The sequence below is a fragment of the Nomascus leucogenys genome, chromosome 1a, assembly GCF_006542625.1.
Source record: "Nomascus leucogenys isolate Asia chromosome 1a, Asia_NLE_v1, whole genome shotgun sequence".
Lineage (NCBI taxonomy): Eukaryota > Metazoa > Chordata > Mammalia > Primates > Hylobatidae > Nomascus > Nomascus leucogenys.
This window is the reverse complement of record NC_044381.1, coordinates 34,620,665-34,638,388: the sequence shown is the minus strand read 5'-3', so window position 1 is coordinate 34,638,388 and position 17,724 is coordinate 34,620,665. Positions and strand designations below refer to the sequence as shown.

General features: G+C 36.7%; 1 protein-coding gene across 2 annotated transcripts in view; it reads left to right on the top strand.

The window, feature by feature from the left end:
* Window positions 1-17,724, top strand: part of STX17 (syntaxin 17) — a 65,120-nt gene that overhangs the window by 1,418 nt on the left and 45,978 nt on the right. For both annotated transcript variants that reach the window (XM_003260558.4, XM_003260559.4), the window contains exon 2: window positions 7,120-7,304. In XM_003260558.4, coding sequence (XP_003260606.1) covers window positions 7,182-7,304 — 123 coding nt within the window. In that variant the 5' untranslated portion in view covers window positions 7,120-7,181. The remainder of the gene's footprint in view (window positions 1-7,119; window positions 7,305-17,724) is intronic.

Sequence of the window (17,724 nt, the reverse complement as noted above, 5' to 3'; positions counted from 1 at the left end):
GTTCTCTCATGATTAGATTAAGGTTATACATTTTTGTTAAGAACACAAAAGTGTGTGTGCCCTTCTCACTTCATCATATGAGCAAAGCTGATATATATGACTTATTGCTCGTGAGGTTAATCTTGATCACTTGGTAAGAGAGTGTCTGCTGGGATTCTCCAATGTAAAGGTCTTATTTTTCTCCTTATAATTAATTGACATCTTGGGGAGAGCTTTTAAACTGTACGCATATCCTGTTTCTCCTCAGACTTTCCCTTGCTAAATTTCACATCCATTGGTGGATCTTGCCTTCAGCAATTATGATGACTATGGTGTTCTAATGATGATTTTCTACTTTCCTCATTTCTTTATTAATTGAAATTATTCTGTAAGGATGAGCTGCCCATTTCCCATTTGTTTATTTGTATTCCGTTATTTATTTGTATCTATGTGGACTCAGATGTTTTTCTATTGGTTGTTATCCTACACTTGTGTTATTTTATGTTTGAAATTGTTCCAGCTTTGATCATTGGGAGTTTTTTTTCAGGTTGCTTTCTGTATCTTTTCAGCATGCTTCCATCCTTTTTTTTCTTTTTTGGAACGTCCTAATTTTCTGGTACCATATGATGCCCCAGGCTCATCTTGTGTTTTCTGTGCCTCAGCCCTGATAATCAGCCACTTCACCAACGACCCGTAGTTTCTTTTTTTGGAGAATAGTATTTAAACACAAAGATCTGTGCTCGAGGGATGCTCATTGCTACTGGGGGAACATTGCTTCCAGGGCCCCACAGAAGACACCACTCTATACATATGCATACCCATGCCTACACAAAGATCTATATTTATTTCTGTATTTATCTATCCATATACTTTTTAAAAACAAAAGTTCATCCCAGTAGCTTTGCTTCTAGTCTAACACCACAGGATTCATTCTAGTTTTGTCCCTTATTTTTAACTTCTTTATCTGACAGTGAGAAATCTGACTCTTGCATTCTACAAAATATTTTCTTATTTCTTCAGTCCTAGTATACACATAAAGTAATTTCAGGATTTCTGACCTATATTCCTGTGAGAAACGCATTTACTAAATAGAGTACAGTGTAGTTCTTTTTGTCTCTAGCCTTATAGTATTCAGTTAAAATATCGTTTTCTAAAGTGGCTTATATTATTTTTCTTCCTCACTTCTTTCAGTGTGGTTATGCTATTCGTTTATAATACAGTTTATGTTTTTATAGTTTATATTCCATTTTGGAGGGAAAGAGTCTAAAGGTAGACTAATTGAAGCTCCATTATCATGGCTATGCATATTGTGCTATTTGACTGGAGTGATAGGATTAGCAATTGTGTAGAAGGGACATGTGAAGAAATATTTTAGTTCAGGCAGCATCTATTGAACAACAGGTGTGTTCAAAAAACATTTTGATAGGAATAATATAAAGATATCTCTGAGGTATAGAAGAAAAGAGGTAGTGTGATAGATTGGGAAATGTTAATGTTAGACAAATAATTGATATATTTAACATGTGATAGCGTTTTATGAGTTAATAAGAGAAAGACATCCCCTTTAGTAAAACAGAGGCATATGACATGAACAGGCAATTCATGAAAGAAGAAATGCAATGAGTACAAAAAAATAGTGAGAGAGGATGAATAAAATCTAGTACTTGATAGCCGAACAGGGTGACTATAGTAATTCAATTGTATATTTAAAAATAACTAAAAGAGTATAACTGGATTGTTTGTAACAGAAAGAATAAATGCTTGAGGTGATGGATACCTCATTTACCCTAATGTGATTATTACACATTGTATGCCTGTATCAAAATAACTCAAATATCCCATAAATATTTACCTACTACTAATATATACCCACAAAAATTAAAAATTAAAAAAAGAAATGCAGCTGGGCATGGTGCCTCACGCTTGTAATCCTAGCACTTTGGGAGGCCGAGGCAGGTGGAACACCTGAGGTCAGGAGTTTGAGACCAGCCTGGCCAACATGGTGAAACCCTGTCTCTACGAAAAATACAAAAATTAGCTGGGCGTGGTGGCACGTGCCTGTAATCCCAGCTACTTGGGAGGCTGAGGCAGGAGAATCACTTGAACCTGGGGGGCGGAGGTTGCAGTGAGCTGAGATCACACCACTTCACTCCAGCCTGGGCAAAATAGTGAGACTCCCGTCTCAAAAAAAAAAAAAGAAATGCAAATGGCTGATAAATCCACCCGTTAGTAATTTAAGGAATGCAAAGTAAAGCAATAATGGGACATCATTTTTTTCACCAATGACATGTCTAAGAATGATAATACTAAGTACATTGCTTGGAATATGGATAAAAGGACATTGTGTTATGTTTCTGGTAGAAACATAATAGGCATAACCTTTTGTGGGATATGGCTATATATATATTTTAAAAACCTTGAAAAATCTGTCTACCTAATAATTCTATTTCTAGATATTTTTTATTTTTATGTTACTTTTTTCAATTAATACACAATAATTTTACATATTTATAGGATACATGTGATATTTTGATACATACATACAATGTGTAATGATCAAATCAGGGTATTTGGGATATATATCACCTCAAACATTTATTATTTCTTTGTGTTAGGAGCACTTCAAATCTTCTACTATTTTGAAATATGCAATAAATTATTGTTAACTGTAGCTACCTCACTGTGTTATTAAACATGAAAAATGTATTCCTTCTATCTAACTGTATGTTTGTACCCATTAACCAACTTCTCTTCATCCCTCCTGCCCCTTCCCGTCACTCTACTCTCTACCTCCAGGAGATCAACATTTTTTCCCCCTTTTAATTTAGAAATGGGGGTCTCATTATATTGCCCAGGCTGGCTTCTAATTTCTGGGCTCAAGTGATCCTCCTACCTCGGCTTCCTGAGTAGCTGGGAGTACAGGCTAGATGTTCCATCCATGTTGTTGTAAATGACAGGATTTCATTCTTTTTTTTTTTTTTTCTCCCTAGGTGGAGTCTCGCTCTGTTGCCCAAGCTGGAGTGCAGTGGTGAGATCTGGGCTCACCGCAACCACCGCCTCCCGGGTTCAAGTGATTCTCCTGCCTCAGCTTCCGGAGTAGCTGGGAATACAGGTGCATGCCACCACGCCTGGCTAAATTTTTGTATTTTTTAGTACAGACGGGGTTTCACCATGTTAGCCAGGATCGTCTCGATCTCCTGACCTCGAGATCGGCCCGCCTCCACCTCCCAAAGTGCTGGGATTATAGGCGTGAGCCACCACACCTGACCCATCCTTTTTTTTAATGGCTGAACAATATTTCATTGTGTATATATACCACATTTTCTTTATCCATTCATCCATTGACAGACGCTTAGGTTGATTCCATATCTTGGCTATTGTGAATGCTGTTGCAATAAACATGGGGCTGTAGGTATCTCTTTGATATACTGATTTTCTTTCCTTTGGATAAATACCCAGTAGTGGGATTGCTGGATCATATGGTAGTTTTATTTTTAATTTTTTGAGAAGCCTCAGTGCAGTTTTTCTTTTCTGTTTTTTTTTTTGAGACAGGATCTCACTGTGTTGCCTAGGCTGTAGTGTAGTAGTAAGAACACTGTTTCCTGCAAGCTTACACTTTAGGGCTCAAGGGATCTTCCCACCTCGGTGTCACTGGGACTACAGGCATGCACCACCACACCCAGCTAATTTTTAAATTTTTCGGAGAAGAAGGATCTTGCTATGTTACCCAGGCTGCCCTCAAACTCTTGGCCTCAAGTGATCCTCCTGCTTCAGCCTTCCAAAGTGCTGGAATTACAGCTATGAGCCACCATACCCAGCCCATACTGTTTTTCATAATGGCTGTAATAATTTACATTCCCACCAACAGTGTATAAGAGTCCTCTTTCCTGCCGGGCATCGTGGCTCACGCCTGTAATCCCAGCACTTTGGGAGGCCGAGGTGGGTGGATCACCTGAGGTCAGGAGTCGGAGACCAGCTTGGCCAACATGGCAAAATCCCGTCTCTACTAAAAACAAAAAAATTAGCTGGGCGTGGTGGCATGTGCCTGTAATCCCAGCTACTCAGGAGGCTGAGGCAGGAAAACTGCTTGAACGCGGGAGGCGGAGGTTGCAGTAAGCTGAGGTCATGCCACTGCACTCCAGCCTGGGTGACGAGAGCGAAACTCTATCTAAAAAGAAAAAAGAAAAAAAAGAGTCCCTTTTGCTACATCCTCACCAGCATTTGTTATTTTTTATCCGTTTGGTGATACCAATTGTAACTGGGGTGAGATGGTATCTCATTGCGGTTTTGATTTGCATTTCCCTGATGATTAGTGATGCTGAGCATTAAAAAAAATACCTTTTGGTCATTTGTATGTCTTCTTTTGAGAAATGTCTGTTCAGATTCTTTGCCCACTTTTTAATGGAACTATTTGTTTCTTTGCTGTTGAGTTGTTTGAGTTTCTCATACATTCTAGATATTAGTCCCTTGTTGGATGACTAGTTGGCAAATATTTTCTCCCTTTATACAGGTTGTGTCTTTGTTGATTGTTTTAAAGAAATAATTATAGGCAGCAGTATGGATTTATGTGTAAGCAGGGATATTACACTGTAGTTTATAATAGCGGAAAATTAGAAACAACCTAAATAGCCAACAGTAGCCAATTTTTAAAATTGTGAAGCATCTACGTAATTATAGAAAATTCTTTTTTTTTTTTTTTTGAAATGGAGTCTTGCTCTGTCGTGGAAACATTTTTATTATACTTCATCACACTATTCAAAATAAATGTTTTATTTTCTTTGTTTTTTCATTCACCCATTTATTCTATCCAGTAACAGTTTATTCTATTCATTGCTCCTTGCTATTCCACTCCTTTGGGTTTATTTTCTTTATTGTTGAAATATTCCTTTTAGTACTTTTAATGAGGGGCTTGGTAATAAACTCTCTTAGTCCTTGTATGTCTGAAAATGATTACTTTGCTTTCATTCTAAATGATAATTTACCTGGGAATATACCAACTCTCTCAGCACTTTGAAGGTATTTCTGTCTTTTAATATCTTGCTTTTAAAAGCAATATATTATTGCTTTATCTGTCTTTTCTCTCTCATTTTTTTTTTTTATGATTCTTGTTCTTTAATGTTTTGCAGTTTCCCTTCCATGTATTTAGGCAAATTTGGTTTCTTTTTAATGTCTGCTACTTGAGGCTGATGTGCTTTTTCGGTTTGAGGTCTTACATTTGAATTATCAGTATATTCTCTTTGAATAATTCCTTCTTACCGTTTTCTTTGTTCTTTCTGGGACTCCTACTTGTTATTGAGCTTCTCATTTTATCCTTTATGTCTTTTATCTTCTTTTTTATACTTTTCATCTTTTTATTCCTCTGTGTTCTGAGTGATTTCTTCCAATCAATAATTGTCTCTTATCTATACAATTTACTGTTTAACACATCTTCTGAGATTTTCATTTCTAGAAGTTGTACTTGGTTTATATTCAGGCTGGCCTCTTACTGTTTCCTAATATCTATTTTTTTTAAAAGATTCTATTCCTTCCTTTACGTTTTTGGATATTTAAAAATATACTTACCTTAATTTCTTTTTAAAATTATTTTATTATCTTTAGTCCATTAGCTATGAATTTTCCTGTTTTGTTGGGTCTGTGGATGGTCTCTTTTGGTAATGAATTTCTCCGTACGTCCCCAATTTCCATTCACTGTTGCAGCTGTTTTACCCTCTTTTTGTACCTGGAGATTTTCCTTTTTTACTTTTGAGCTTGTATCAAACATAAAAACCAAGTTACTAATGGGTACATATTGGAGGCAGTATGTGTAACCAACACATCAATATTTTCAACTGTGAAAGAAAGGGGATAAATATTTAATGTTTGGGGGATGATAGATCTCTGAGAATCCCTTGAAACAATGGACTCTATTCTCCAAAATAAACTACATTCATTTTTTTTTCTTTTTTTTGGTAGAGATGGGATTTTGGCACGTTGCCAAGGCTGGCCATGAACTCCTGGGCTCAAGTGGTCCTCCCGCCTTGGCCTCCCAAAGTGCTGGTATTACACACATGAGCCACTGTACCCGGCCCCTTCATTCACAATTTTTCATAAAGATTCAGAGGCTCCACAAAGTCTGTATGTGAATTCCTATCTTTATAGACCCTGGATTAAGACAGCATAACTCAGCAGTATTAACATACTCAACTTAAAATTTTTTAAACATGGGTGAGAGTGTGGCTAATGAAATGGCATGAAAGCATGGTTTACAATGGTGGCTTTCAAGCTTGGTTAAGCTGTGAAGCCCATTATTTATATAAGCTCTGATAAGCTCCAGTTCATAAAATAGTTGTAAGTAAAGTTTCTACAACTGAAGTAGGGGGTGGAGTCCTGGAACCTACTCACCTCTAGCCCCTACCCTTGTACTCTGGCCCCAAATGCATACCCTTGGACTTTCTGGAACACTAGTAGGAAACTACTGGTGAAGTGGAAAAAGTATTTCCATGTAATTTCAGAAAATCTGAGTTCTTATTCCAGCTCTGTCACTGGTTATTTGAATCAGTTGTAGGCAATACTAATCACTTTATTGAAAATGGAAGAGGCAATTTAAAGGACATCAATGAGAAGAGTTGCATATTATGTTATAATATATTTGAAGTTGTGTAATTACAAAGTTACATTATGATGACATTAGACGTAAAGTTTAATACAAGCATCAGTGTTAAGCCATTTGATACCTTTTTTAAAAAGGTTATTCAATGTCCAAGATAGATCAGAAAATGAAAACTTGGACAGTATACTCTTAGTTTTTTTTAAAGTATTTATATACATACATACATACTTACATAGAAAGAGACCTGGAGAGACGTATGCCAAAATGTGAAGAGTACATTTTGTACTCTTTGTAAAGGGTGAGGAGATGACTGCTGACTTTATTTTATTCTTCATTTATTTATATTGTCTGAACATTCTAAAATATAATTTTTTAATGAGAAAAAGATTTAAACAGTGGTTTCATAAAGAAAAAACAAGTCACTCAAGCTCAGCATTAGAAATATTTATTTCTATTTATTGATTTAGAATAAATTGTAAAACTAATTGTTGGCTTTTAAAAATAGTGGAAACTGATTTGAAAACATTCTTAAAGAAATATTTTTCTTTTAGGTTTTTCTATATGAGTGGAGAAGACAGCTGTTACCAGGGAGGTCATACAACATTTTTTTAGGATGTCTGAAGATGAAGAAAAAGTGAAATTACGCCGTCTTGAACCAGCTATTCAGAAATTCATTAAGATAGTAATCCCAACAGACCTGGAAAGGTTAAGAAAGCACCAGATAAATATTGAGAAGGTGAGCTGCTTCATTTACTACCACAAGAAATAGTTACATAGTGTGACTTATATTGGTTGTTCATTTCAGCTAAATTTAGAGTATTAGATAAGAGGCATTGCTGAAACACCTAGCTCCTGTTGATTTAGCAACATTATGCATGTTTTAGCTGGTTTTTCTGTTCTGCATATATACCTCTCATATATTCCTTTTCCTGGGAAGGGATATAGGAATAGAGTCTATGCTTTTTTGTTTGTTTGTTTGTTTAAGAGACAAGGTCTCGCTCTGTTGCCCAGGCTGGAGTGCAGTGGCATGATCATAGCCCACTGCAACCTCAAACTTCTGGGCTCAAGCTATCTACACACCACTGTGCGTGGCTAACTTATTTTTATTTTTTTGGAGAAACAAGTTCTCGCTTTGTTGCCCAGGCTGGTCTTGAACTCCTGGCCTCAAGCTGTCCTCCTGTTTTGCCTTCCAAAGTGTTGGGATTACAGGTGTGAGCCGTGGCGCCTGGCCAAGTCTATACCTTTTTAATTGTACATATTGAGGTTTTAGGCAGTTAGTAATTAAGATACAAATTGATTGATGGTGCACTATAATGTAAAGGCAGAGAACTTTGGCTAATGTACCTGCCTTAATTTCATTCACCCCATGGCAAGTTTTTGAACTTTGAGTGTGTGTCTTTCAGTAACTCGTATCCTTTTTAAGTGTACATACATTAAAGAAGTAAATCATTGTGAGATATGAGGGAATTTCCTTACTTCACTGCTTCCCTTTGAGGAAAGCTTACAATTGAGAAATACTGCCTAAGTCAGTTGAGGAAATAGGTAGAGAGAAGATGAATTAGTCTCAGGGACTGTGATAGACGTTGCATAGAACCTGCCATGGTCTGGTGAAGTGGTTGTGGCATTTTTGGAAACATCAAGTTTACTCAGTACTGAGCATTAATTTGGCAGATTATGTTGTCTTATTTGCTGTGGGACAGGTCAATGATATTTTTTGCTTCAAAAAGACTTTTCCCAGCATAAGTCTTAAGCTGCAGAACCTCCATTTATTTATTTATTTATTTGTTTATTTATTCATTCATTGAGTCAGTCAGTCATTCATTCGTTTGAAGGTTGGGAGTGGAGGATATGGTCATTAAGCCTTTCAATATAAACATTATTCATTACTCAACTCAGTAGCATATAGAAGTCAGAAAAGTGTACCTTCTTCTTCCATAGATACCATCTGTCTTTCTAGAATTCAAGTCCTTTTGAAAGTGGAGAAAATCAGTTCTGAGAATATTAAAATGAAAAGTTTAATGCAAATATTTGAAGTCTTTCCAGAATTTAGGATTCGTATTTTGTCATCCTTGGATTTCTTCTTTACTTATAAGCAATAAGTAATACTGTGACTTTTAAGCATGGATAAGGAGTTGTTTAGTAAATGGGTTCTTTTTAACATGAATGGAAGCAAATTAAGGCCATTTCTTTCCTTTGTTGTCCTACTTTTCCTTTGAGGTTTGGCATATCTGTCTTAGATTTCCTTTTTCTTATGTTTATTCTATACAAAAGTGCCTGCTGTCAGTACCCTCAGATCCTTGCTACATGTACCACCCAATCAGTCATCAATGGAAAAGGCAGGTGGGTGGGGATAGAATGGTTATATTACTGATTTTATTAGTTGTGCCAGAGGTCACAAGAAGATTATTCCAGAGTTACATCCATCCATCTCTGCCAGACATTTTTTTCTTTAGCATTTTATGAAATTGTTACTTACTGTGGAATTTTTAGACAGTATCAGAATAATTATAATTATAATGTAGGTGATATCATCTTAAGCCAAACAGTTAATTTTATACTGATCTATGTTTTATTCCATATCCTTGATCATTCCACTGTCTCTAGGATGTCTAGCTTAATTATAAAAGTGACTTTTTTTTATCTATATAGGATTGAATAGCTTATTTTAATAGATATGGAAATGTAAAAACATTTAAAAGCTGCAGGGCTCACTCTGGACAAAAGAGTTAAGAACTAAGTTTGGACTCCAGGTGTCTGACAGTGCCTCACTTTCAAAAAGGCATATTATTCTTAGGGGAAAGGTGTAGAAAGATAAAATATTTATTATGCTGGACATCAGTCATCCAATATGAATTTAAAAGAAGAAAGTCAGACTGAAGGGAAATTGAAGGTAAGCCTTAGTGGAGTGATTCTGCAACATCTGAAAACAATGAATGTAGTGTGCTGTGGACACCTGGAGCTGTATTCCATAGGTCCTTCATTTTATTACACATGATAAACTTCATTAGAATGTAATCCTGAAATTTGAAGTGTTAGCATTCAGCTTTCTTGGCTAATGTAAGATAGACTTAAGCATTGTTAGTAGGAATGACAAGATAGTAAGCCTGGAACATAATTTTCTTTGTTTCATATTGTAGGGATTTGGGGAAACCTTACTGTGTAGCACATACTGTATTAGTTATATGGATAAGGTACAAGAGGCAGAAAACTCAAAAATCATATGTTAAATAAGATAGAGGTTTTTTGTTTTGTTTTGCTTTTGTTTTTAATCTCATAGTAACAGAGGTAGTCCGGGGTACAGTGGCTGCTCAGCAATCATCAAAGACCCAGGCTGTTTTTATCTTTCTCTCCCATCCTCAACTTGGTTCTACCTTGTATGTAAAATGGCTACTCCAGCACCAGCCATCACATCCACATTCCAGCTTGGATGGAATAACCAGAATCATACCTTTTCTATGTTCTTTTTTCTCTCAGTGCATTTGTTGTCTCTCTCTCTCTCTTTTTTAAATAGAGACAGAGTCTCACTCTGTTGCCCAGGCTGGAGTGCAATGGTGCAATCATAGCTCACTGTAATGTTAAACTCCTAAGTTAAAGCAATCCTCCTGTCTCAGCTTCCTGAATAGCTAAGACTTCAGGTGTCCTCTACCATGTTCAGCTAATTTTTAAATATTTTTGTAGAGACAGGGTCTCACTGTGCTGCCCAGGCCTATCTCATCTCAAAGCCCTGGCCTCAAGTGATCCTCCTGCATTGGCCTCTCAAAGTGCTAGGGTTACAGATGTGAACAACCATGTCTGGCCTCTCCTTTTCTTTTAAAGAGAATTCTGTTTTCATTTCGTGGATGCAGTATCATAACATCTTTCTATAGTTTTTTTTTAAGTTTTCTTCTGCTTCCTTGTCCTGTTTTTCCCAAGTCCCTTTTTTCTTTCTTCTCTCTCTCTCTCTCTTCTGTTTCAGCATATAGTATTATAGGCTTTTCTTGGCTGGCTGTTGATATTTAAGAGTGCTGATTGGAAGGTATGTGTGTAAATGTGTTTGTGTGTATGCATGTGGGTAGCAGCTTAGGGTCGGGGCTTTGCTGTCTGGAGGAGTGAATAGCTGAGAATATTTTAATTGGAGGACCACTAGATGTCGGTAACTCTAGGTCTTGTTAGCTGTTCGGTTTTAAGAAAGAGCAGTCCTCCATCTCCTACCTGTTGGGGTGTGTTTATTTTTTCAAAGGTGATAGTTGTGGCAGGGGTTGGGTGAGGAGTTTGGAGGGATGGATGTAGTATGAATTTTGTGACCAGCCTTTTAAGCCAGGGGAAGGAAAGTAGGTGAAGAGGTGAGCAGGCTCACCACCATTCAGGTATTTATTGTCCAGGCTTAATCTTCCTGGTTGTGGTATGGTAACTGATCCCTGCCCTTAGCTGTGCTTGGTGTCCAGTATCCTTAGCTTCTCTAGCCTCTCCAGAGGCTGTCTTCTATAGTATTGTCTTGTGCAGTGATGGAACAGGGCAGTTACTTGGGCAAGTATAGAGGGGATCTGGTGGACTACCTGTTCATTACATAAACTTTCAACCAATCCTTTTGCTTTTTGCCCCACCATACACTTTCATCTGGTTACCTGGTAGCTGGTACCTTCAGTTGCTTAGTAGTTTTTTAGAGACGAGGTCTCACCATGCTGCCCAGGCCCATCTCATCTCAAAGCGCTGGCCTCAAGTGAGCCTCCTGCATTGGCCTCTCAAAGTGCTAGGATTACAGACATGAACAACCATGCCTGGCTGTGGCTTGCTTCTCATTGTCACTCTCCCCCACCATGTACCCCTTTTGCAGGCTTACATTTTAGCTTTCTTTGGTTTGCTGAGTCAGTTACAACATATCCATACTCTCTCTAGCTTCCAAAATGTTACAAAATGTTAAATTTTTTTGTCAGTTGCTTCCAAAATGTTACAAAATGTTAAATTTTTTTGTCAGTTGATGTCTTCTCATTATTCTTGTGAATTTATACTTTCTAAAGTTCTTTGTTGTCATTTAGTGGGATTTTGGAAAAGAGTAGAGATGAACATTTGTGTTGAATCTGCCAGGTTTAATGAGAAGGGAGATTATTTATTGTAGGAAATAAATGTTAGCTTTTCGTACATATTTATTGATGTTTGCTATTTCTTAGATTGTTAGCATTGAAGAATATGTAAAAGATAGATTTTTAATTCTCAAGAAGTTTGCAGTCCAGTTAAGAAATAAGATAGGAGATAGTCAAAAAATGATAAGAGGCAGCATGTAATTACTATGAAAATGGATGGCATGGGCTATTCAAGCAACATGAAATATGAACTATATAATATAAAATCAGACATAATCAGTCTTATTTATTGTTAATCTGTGATTACAATGAAAGTATTTTTCATTTCTCTTTTTAGTGGTGAATATCTATTTTGATCTTTTAATCACCTTTCCCAACCTCATTCCTTTTTTCTGACAGAACCCCATTCAGTTTCCTTCCTTTGTGTTTCAAGATAGGCAAGCCTCAGCACAGGTGGTGAATGATAATGGTCTGATAAATGTGGTAATTCCAATCTTGTCAACGTTTGGTTACCAGTAAACAATAGACACATCCTGTAGTTCTGGCCAGTTATACCTGAGGGAAAACCTGTTTGGGATATAGAAACTGGAAAGATTTTCCTACTGTTATGAAGATATACAGATATGCAGGGAAGGAAACAGTCCCCTTCTTCTTCTTGGTCTTATGTGTCTTCCTGTTGTATCTAGAACTGTAGCCAATCCTCTTGCAGCCATTAGGGGACCAATCTGAGGACAAAAGCTCCTTATTAAAAGTAGTAAAGCAGCAACATAGAACTCAGACACTTAATGACCTTGTAAGCTTCTGAATTAAACTAATGTAGAATTATTCTACTTCTAGACTGCTTTGTATGTGAGATAATAAATACTTATTATTAAAGCCATTTTTAATTTTGAGTTTTCTGTTGTTTGCAACCCAAAGCATAGTAATTGGCTAAATTATGGCACTACTTTAACCTACCTCTCTAGTGCCACCATGCAAAGAGACAATACCAAAATGATATTTTGTAAAAGTAGTGCTGTTTAGCAATGCTTGTCAGGGATCTCAACTTAACTAAATTTGTAAGGAGTTACTTGTAATTTTTTTCACACATATCACCAAATCATTTTAAGTTTTTTCTCCTCCTCAAACATTTGGATTGATAACTTTTAATAGTGTATCCTAATTGAGTTATAAAATCATGTAGTGAACAGTAGGAATCTGAATTATTCCTTATCTTTGTTGTAATAAGAAATAAGTTCATCTAGTTCATCCTCCACTTGAAACAGGAATCTCTTCTAGTTTTCTTGACAAGTGAGAAAATAATAACAGTGGAGGTAGTAGTCGTTGTTTTCATTTGCTGAGTGCTGTGTTAGGTGTTTTTATATATCATAGCATTTAATCCTTATAGCATCATTATACGTTAGTTATTGTTATTGCCTTCGCTTTTTAGGTGGAGAAAGATTTAGAGTAAATTACTTGCTTGAGATCCCTATGTTGGTAAATGTGTTAAACTTCTAACATGCTTGAAATGTAGTGTGCTTCTGAAAAAAGGTGTGTTGAATGAATGAATATACATGTATAGAGCCTAAGATTACATCATTCTAGAAGTCACTCTATACTGATAGCTTTTTAAATTGACTTTGTAATCAACTAAATGAATTCCATAAGACTTTTTTTATATGAATTACGTCTATTGAATCAGATCACACCTATTTCTTATACTGGTGCAATTGCTGTTTTTAATTTAAATGCTGGACTTTACAGTTATCATTGTTATATTTGTTATTATATGGAATTGTGACCTTTCATCTATGTTAATCCTTCTAATTTATGTTATGTGCAAATTTGATAATTATGCATTCTTTGTTTTGAAGTCATTGATGAAAATGTTAGACAGGAAAGGGCCAGAGCACACTGGTATACTGTCACCATTTCCACATGCCCTCCCAAACCATCTCACTATTTATCTAGTATGGAATTTTCCCCAAGATTCACATTAAGATTTACAGCCTGCAGTGTTTTAAATATACTTTCTTTTGTGAAAATTGGGTCAATATTTGCAAGTCTTTAGGAACCCTACCAATTCTTTGCAGTTCTTCACAGATAAGCAGAAATATTTCTGTGATCACGTTTGCAAGGTCTTTTGGTTCTCTCAAGTGTAATTTCCCTGGGCCTGTTGACTTGAACTCATTTGAAGTATCTAGGTTTGTTCTTAATATTCCTTTGTTTTTATTTTCCTCTTAATCATTTTATTTTAGATTTTTGTATTTTGAAGATCATTTTCCTCAATAAAGAAGGAAGGTGGAAAAAATATGGAGTTGAATAGTTTTGCTTTCTCTTTTACATCCATTGACAATATCCACCCTATCATTTGTCACCTTTCAGACACTGTTTATTGCATAGCTCAGTTACTTTCTACTCAACACGTCCTGATGATACCATCCCCAATCAGATATAAACACACCATCCTTACACAGTACTGGGCCACAGACCTTAAGATTCATAGATTTAACATTCACATGTTTTGTTTTTGTTTTGCCTTTCAGATTATTTATCTTTTGGTCATCAAAGGTTTCCTTTTTTTATTTACCCAAAGGGGACAGGAGTCAGTCTGTGTATTGGAAGATGTGACCATATTTGGTGAGAGTGGAGGGGTACAAAATATTGTGCAAATGAGGGATATTTACTGCCTTCCTGACTGTAGACTGAAGGAGGCAAGGACGCTGACATTTTCCCCAACGCCTATCTGTATTTCCAATGCCTGTCACATAGTACATGCTCAATAGATATTGATTGAACTAACTAAAATTGTCCTTATCTACTGTCAAACTATAACAACCTAGAAGGGTATATTCTTGCTGAACGAGAACATCAAGAAGACAGGGAGGGAGCTGAAGATATCTCCATCAAGTCATCCTCTGTGTCTGTCATGTGTCCCACATGTGTAGTCCTAAATGCCACTGTCTCACAGTTGGCCTCTTATCAGGACCTAAGCCCTGTGGAGACAGCAACTTGCAGAGCCCCATTCCAGGGGCAGCAAGGTTTGGGCAAGATGGAATCACTCAGCTTAAGGAAGGTCTTCCCCATCCATGCTTTTGAAGAAGGAAGAAATGGGACTATCATTCACTAGTCTAATCTTACTGCTAAAATTAGACTGAGTGCTCCATCTCCAAACCTGGAGGGCCATGGTGTGGTGTCTGTCACACAAGCCAAAAGTTGTTCTTCCCAAGGTCTGGGCAGTGGAAGCAGTATAAACACTGACGAATGAACTCATCTGAATTTTAAAAAGATGAAAATTGTTCCTGTCCCCTGGAGGAACTTTTCAAATGATGTTGACAAATAAACCTCTCAAAACCTGTAGAACCAATTTTTTTTTTACAACACTTTTTTATTCCCTTTTCTATGTCTTCCTTTTCCTCCTCCTTCATCTTCTATTTCTTTTCTCTCTTTCCTTTCCTCTCTTTTTTTTCTTCCAACTTTCTATTTTAGGTTCAGGGAGTATATGTGCAGGAATATCACATGGGTAAATTGTGTGTTGCTGGGGTTTGATGTACAAATGATTTCACCAAGTAGTGAGCATAGTACCTGAACATTCACATTTTAGTAATTCGTGGGAAAGCTGCAAATGTCTATGATACTAGACAGTTGTAATAGTAAATTATAATCTTCCTCATAAGATTATTGTGAAGATTAAGATATTATATGAAAAAAACCTGCATGCAAGGTTGATACTTGGAAGTGGAGAATATAACAAGTAAGTTAGGCTACCCAGGCATTCAGCATAGGCACTGTGAATGGAAAAATAAACACACAACATGTTTTCTCTTATACTCTCACTCAACAACAACAGTCACCAACACAGAAGACTTCTGTGACCAAATGTGTGTGAGTTTCTCCCCATATTTCAAGCAAGCAATCAGTTCAGCAGACCCTAGCTTAGGTATCTTCCAGTTGAATTCAATTCTAGTGCTATCTACCTAGAGATAGCCTCAGAAACCACAGTTTGAGAGCCAAGTCCCACAAGACCACACCCTTCCCTCCCACCAGTCACAAGTCCAGGCCCTTGGAACTTCTGACCAACCAGCTTCAAGTTGGAGTTCCCACGATCCCTTTTTGGGCTCGATTAATTTGCTGGGATGGCTCACAGAACTCAGGGAGACAATTTACCGTTCTTCATAAAGGATATTACAAGGGATACAGCTGAAGAGATGCATAAGGTGAGGTATGAGGGAATGGGTGCAGAGCTTCCATGTCCTCCCTGGAGACACCACCCTTCAGGAACCTCCATGTGATCATGTCTCTGGAAGCTCTCTAAATTCTGTCCTCTTGGGCCTCTTATGGAGACTTCATTGGATAGGCATGATGGAAGCATGGACAACCATGTCAAAATGTGATTGGACAAAAATGGTATGATCTAATACTAACAGACTGAGTGGAGAAACCCAGCAAGGCCTGTCTGTTCAGATTCTTATTGGCCTCTCCATGTAACATTTCTTCTTCCAGGATATGGGGCAGGACCCCCTCTGGAATGAGTATCTTATGACCCACAATCAGTTTACAGTCCTGCCATTGGCAGGTTTGGAGGGCAGGAGGTCAGAGAGAGATTCTGTTTCCTGAGGTCTGCTTTGGACACTGAAAGTGCCCCAGCATTGTAACAAAAGACATGTGTCTGTCATGTGTCCCACATGGGCCATGGGAGTTATGATCAAGGAACTGTGGACAAAGACCAATGTATATATATTATATATATGTAATATTTATATAATCATAATATCACAGACACCAGCAGTTAATAGTTTCTAATGCATGAGATTCAGAACATTCCTGAGATATATTCTTTGTGTTGTTGGTTTTGTATTTTTGATATTTGGTAAGCATAGTGAGGTGAGTTGCTCTTACCTACCCTATGGGGTAGATATTATTTATCTTCGTGATACAAGTAATTCTCAGTTTATGGCCTGCAGTCATTGGGCCACCTTTTAATATTATGTAGCTTTCTGTAGATTCTTTGATATTTTCTATGTAGACAATCATGTAATCTGTGAAGACAATTTTATTTTTTTCTAGTCTTTGCCCCGCCCACCCTCTCTTCCTTCTTTCATCCTTCCTTCCTTTTTTAACCTTATTGCCCTGGCTAGGGCTTCCAGTATGAAGCTGAGTAAGAGTGGTGAGATCAGACATCCTTACCTTCTTCCCAATATTAGAGAATGGTCTTTCACCACTTAAGTATGATGTTAAATGTAGGGTTTTTGTAGATTCCTGCTGTCAGGTTGAGGAAGGTAACTTCTATTTTTTAATTTGCTGAGAGTTTTTGTAATGAATAAATGTTCAGTTTTGTCAAATAATTATCTTTAAATCTACCGACTTGCTATTTTTGTCTATTTGTCCATCTGTTCTCTTTTCCCTCTTTCTTTTGGATTAATCAAATATTTTTTGTGATTCAATTTTTTTCCTTTTGCTGGCTTATTATACCTCTTGGTTTTTTATTTTTATTTTTTTAGTGGTTGCTTTATGGTTCAGAGTATACATCTTTAACATCACAGTCTATTTTCAAGTAATGTTGTATATTTCACTTCACATATAAGAACCTTCTACCAGTATACTTCCAGGTCCTCTCTTAGGGTCTTTTTACTGCAGTTGCTATACATTTTACTTCTGCATACATTATCAGCCCCATTTGTTTTTGTTAATTTTGCTTTAAATTGTGTTATTTTTCAAAGAGATTGTAAAAATAAGGAAAAATATTTATATTTACATATATATCTGTATGTGCCATTTTCAATGCTCTTCATTCATTTGTGTAGAATCTGGTTTCTGTCAGGTATCCCCTTTCTATCAACTTGAAGTACTTTTTTAAACATTCCTTCTAGCACACCTTTCTGCTGGTGATGGATTCTATCAGCTTTTTTATGTTTAAAAATATCTTTATTTTGCCTTATTTAAAAAAAACTTTCTCTGGAGATAGAATTCTAGGTTGCATTTTCTGTCATTTTCAAATACTTCCAAGATATTGTCCCACTGTCTTCTGGCTTGGATTGTTTCTCACAAGAAGTCTTCTGTCATTCTTATCTTTGTTTCTTTGTACTTCATGTGTCTTTTTTCTTCCCGTTTTTAAGA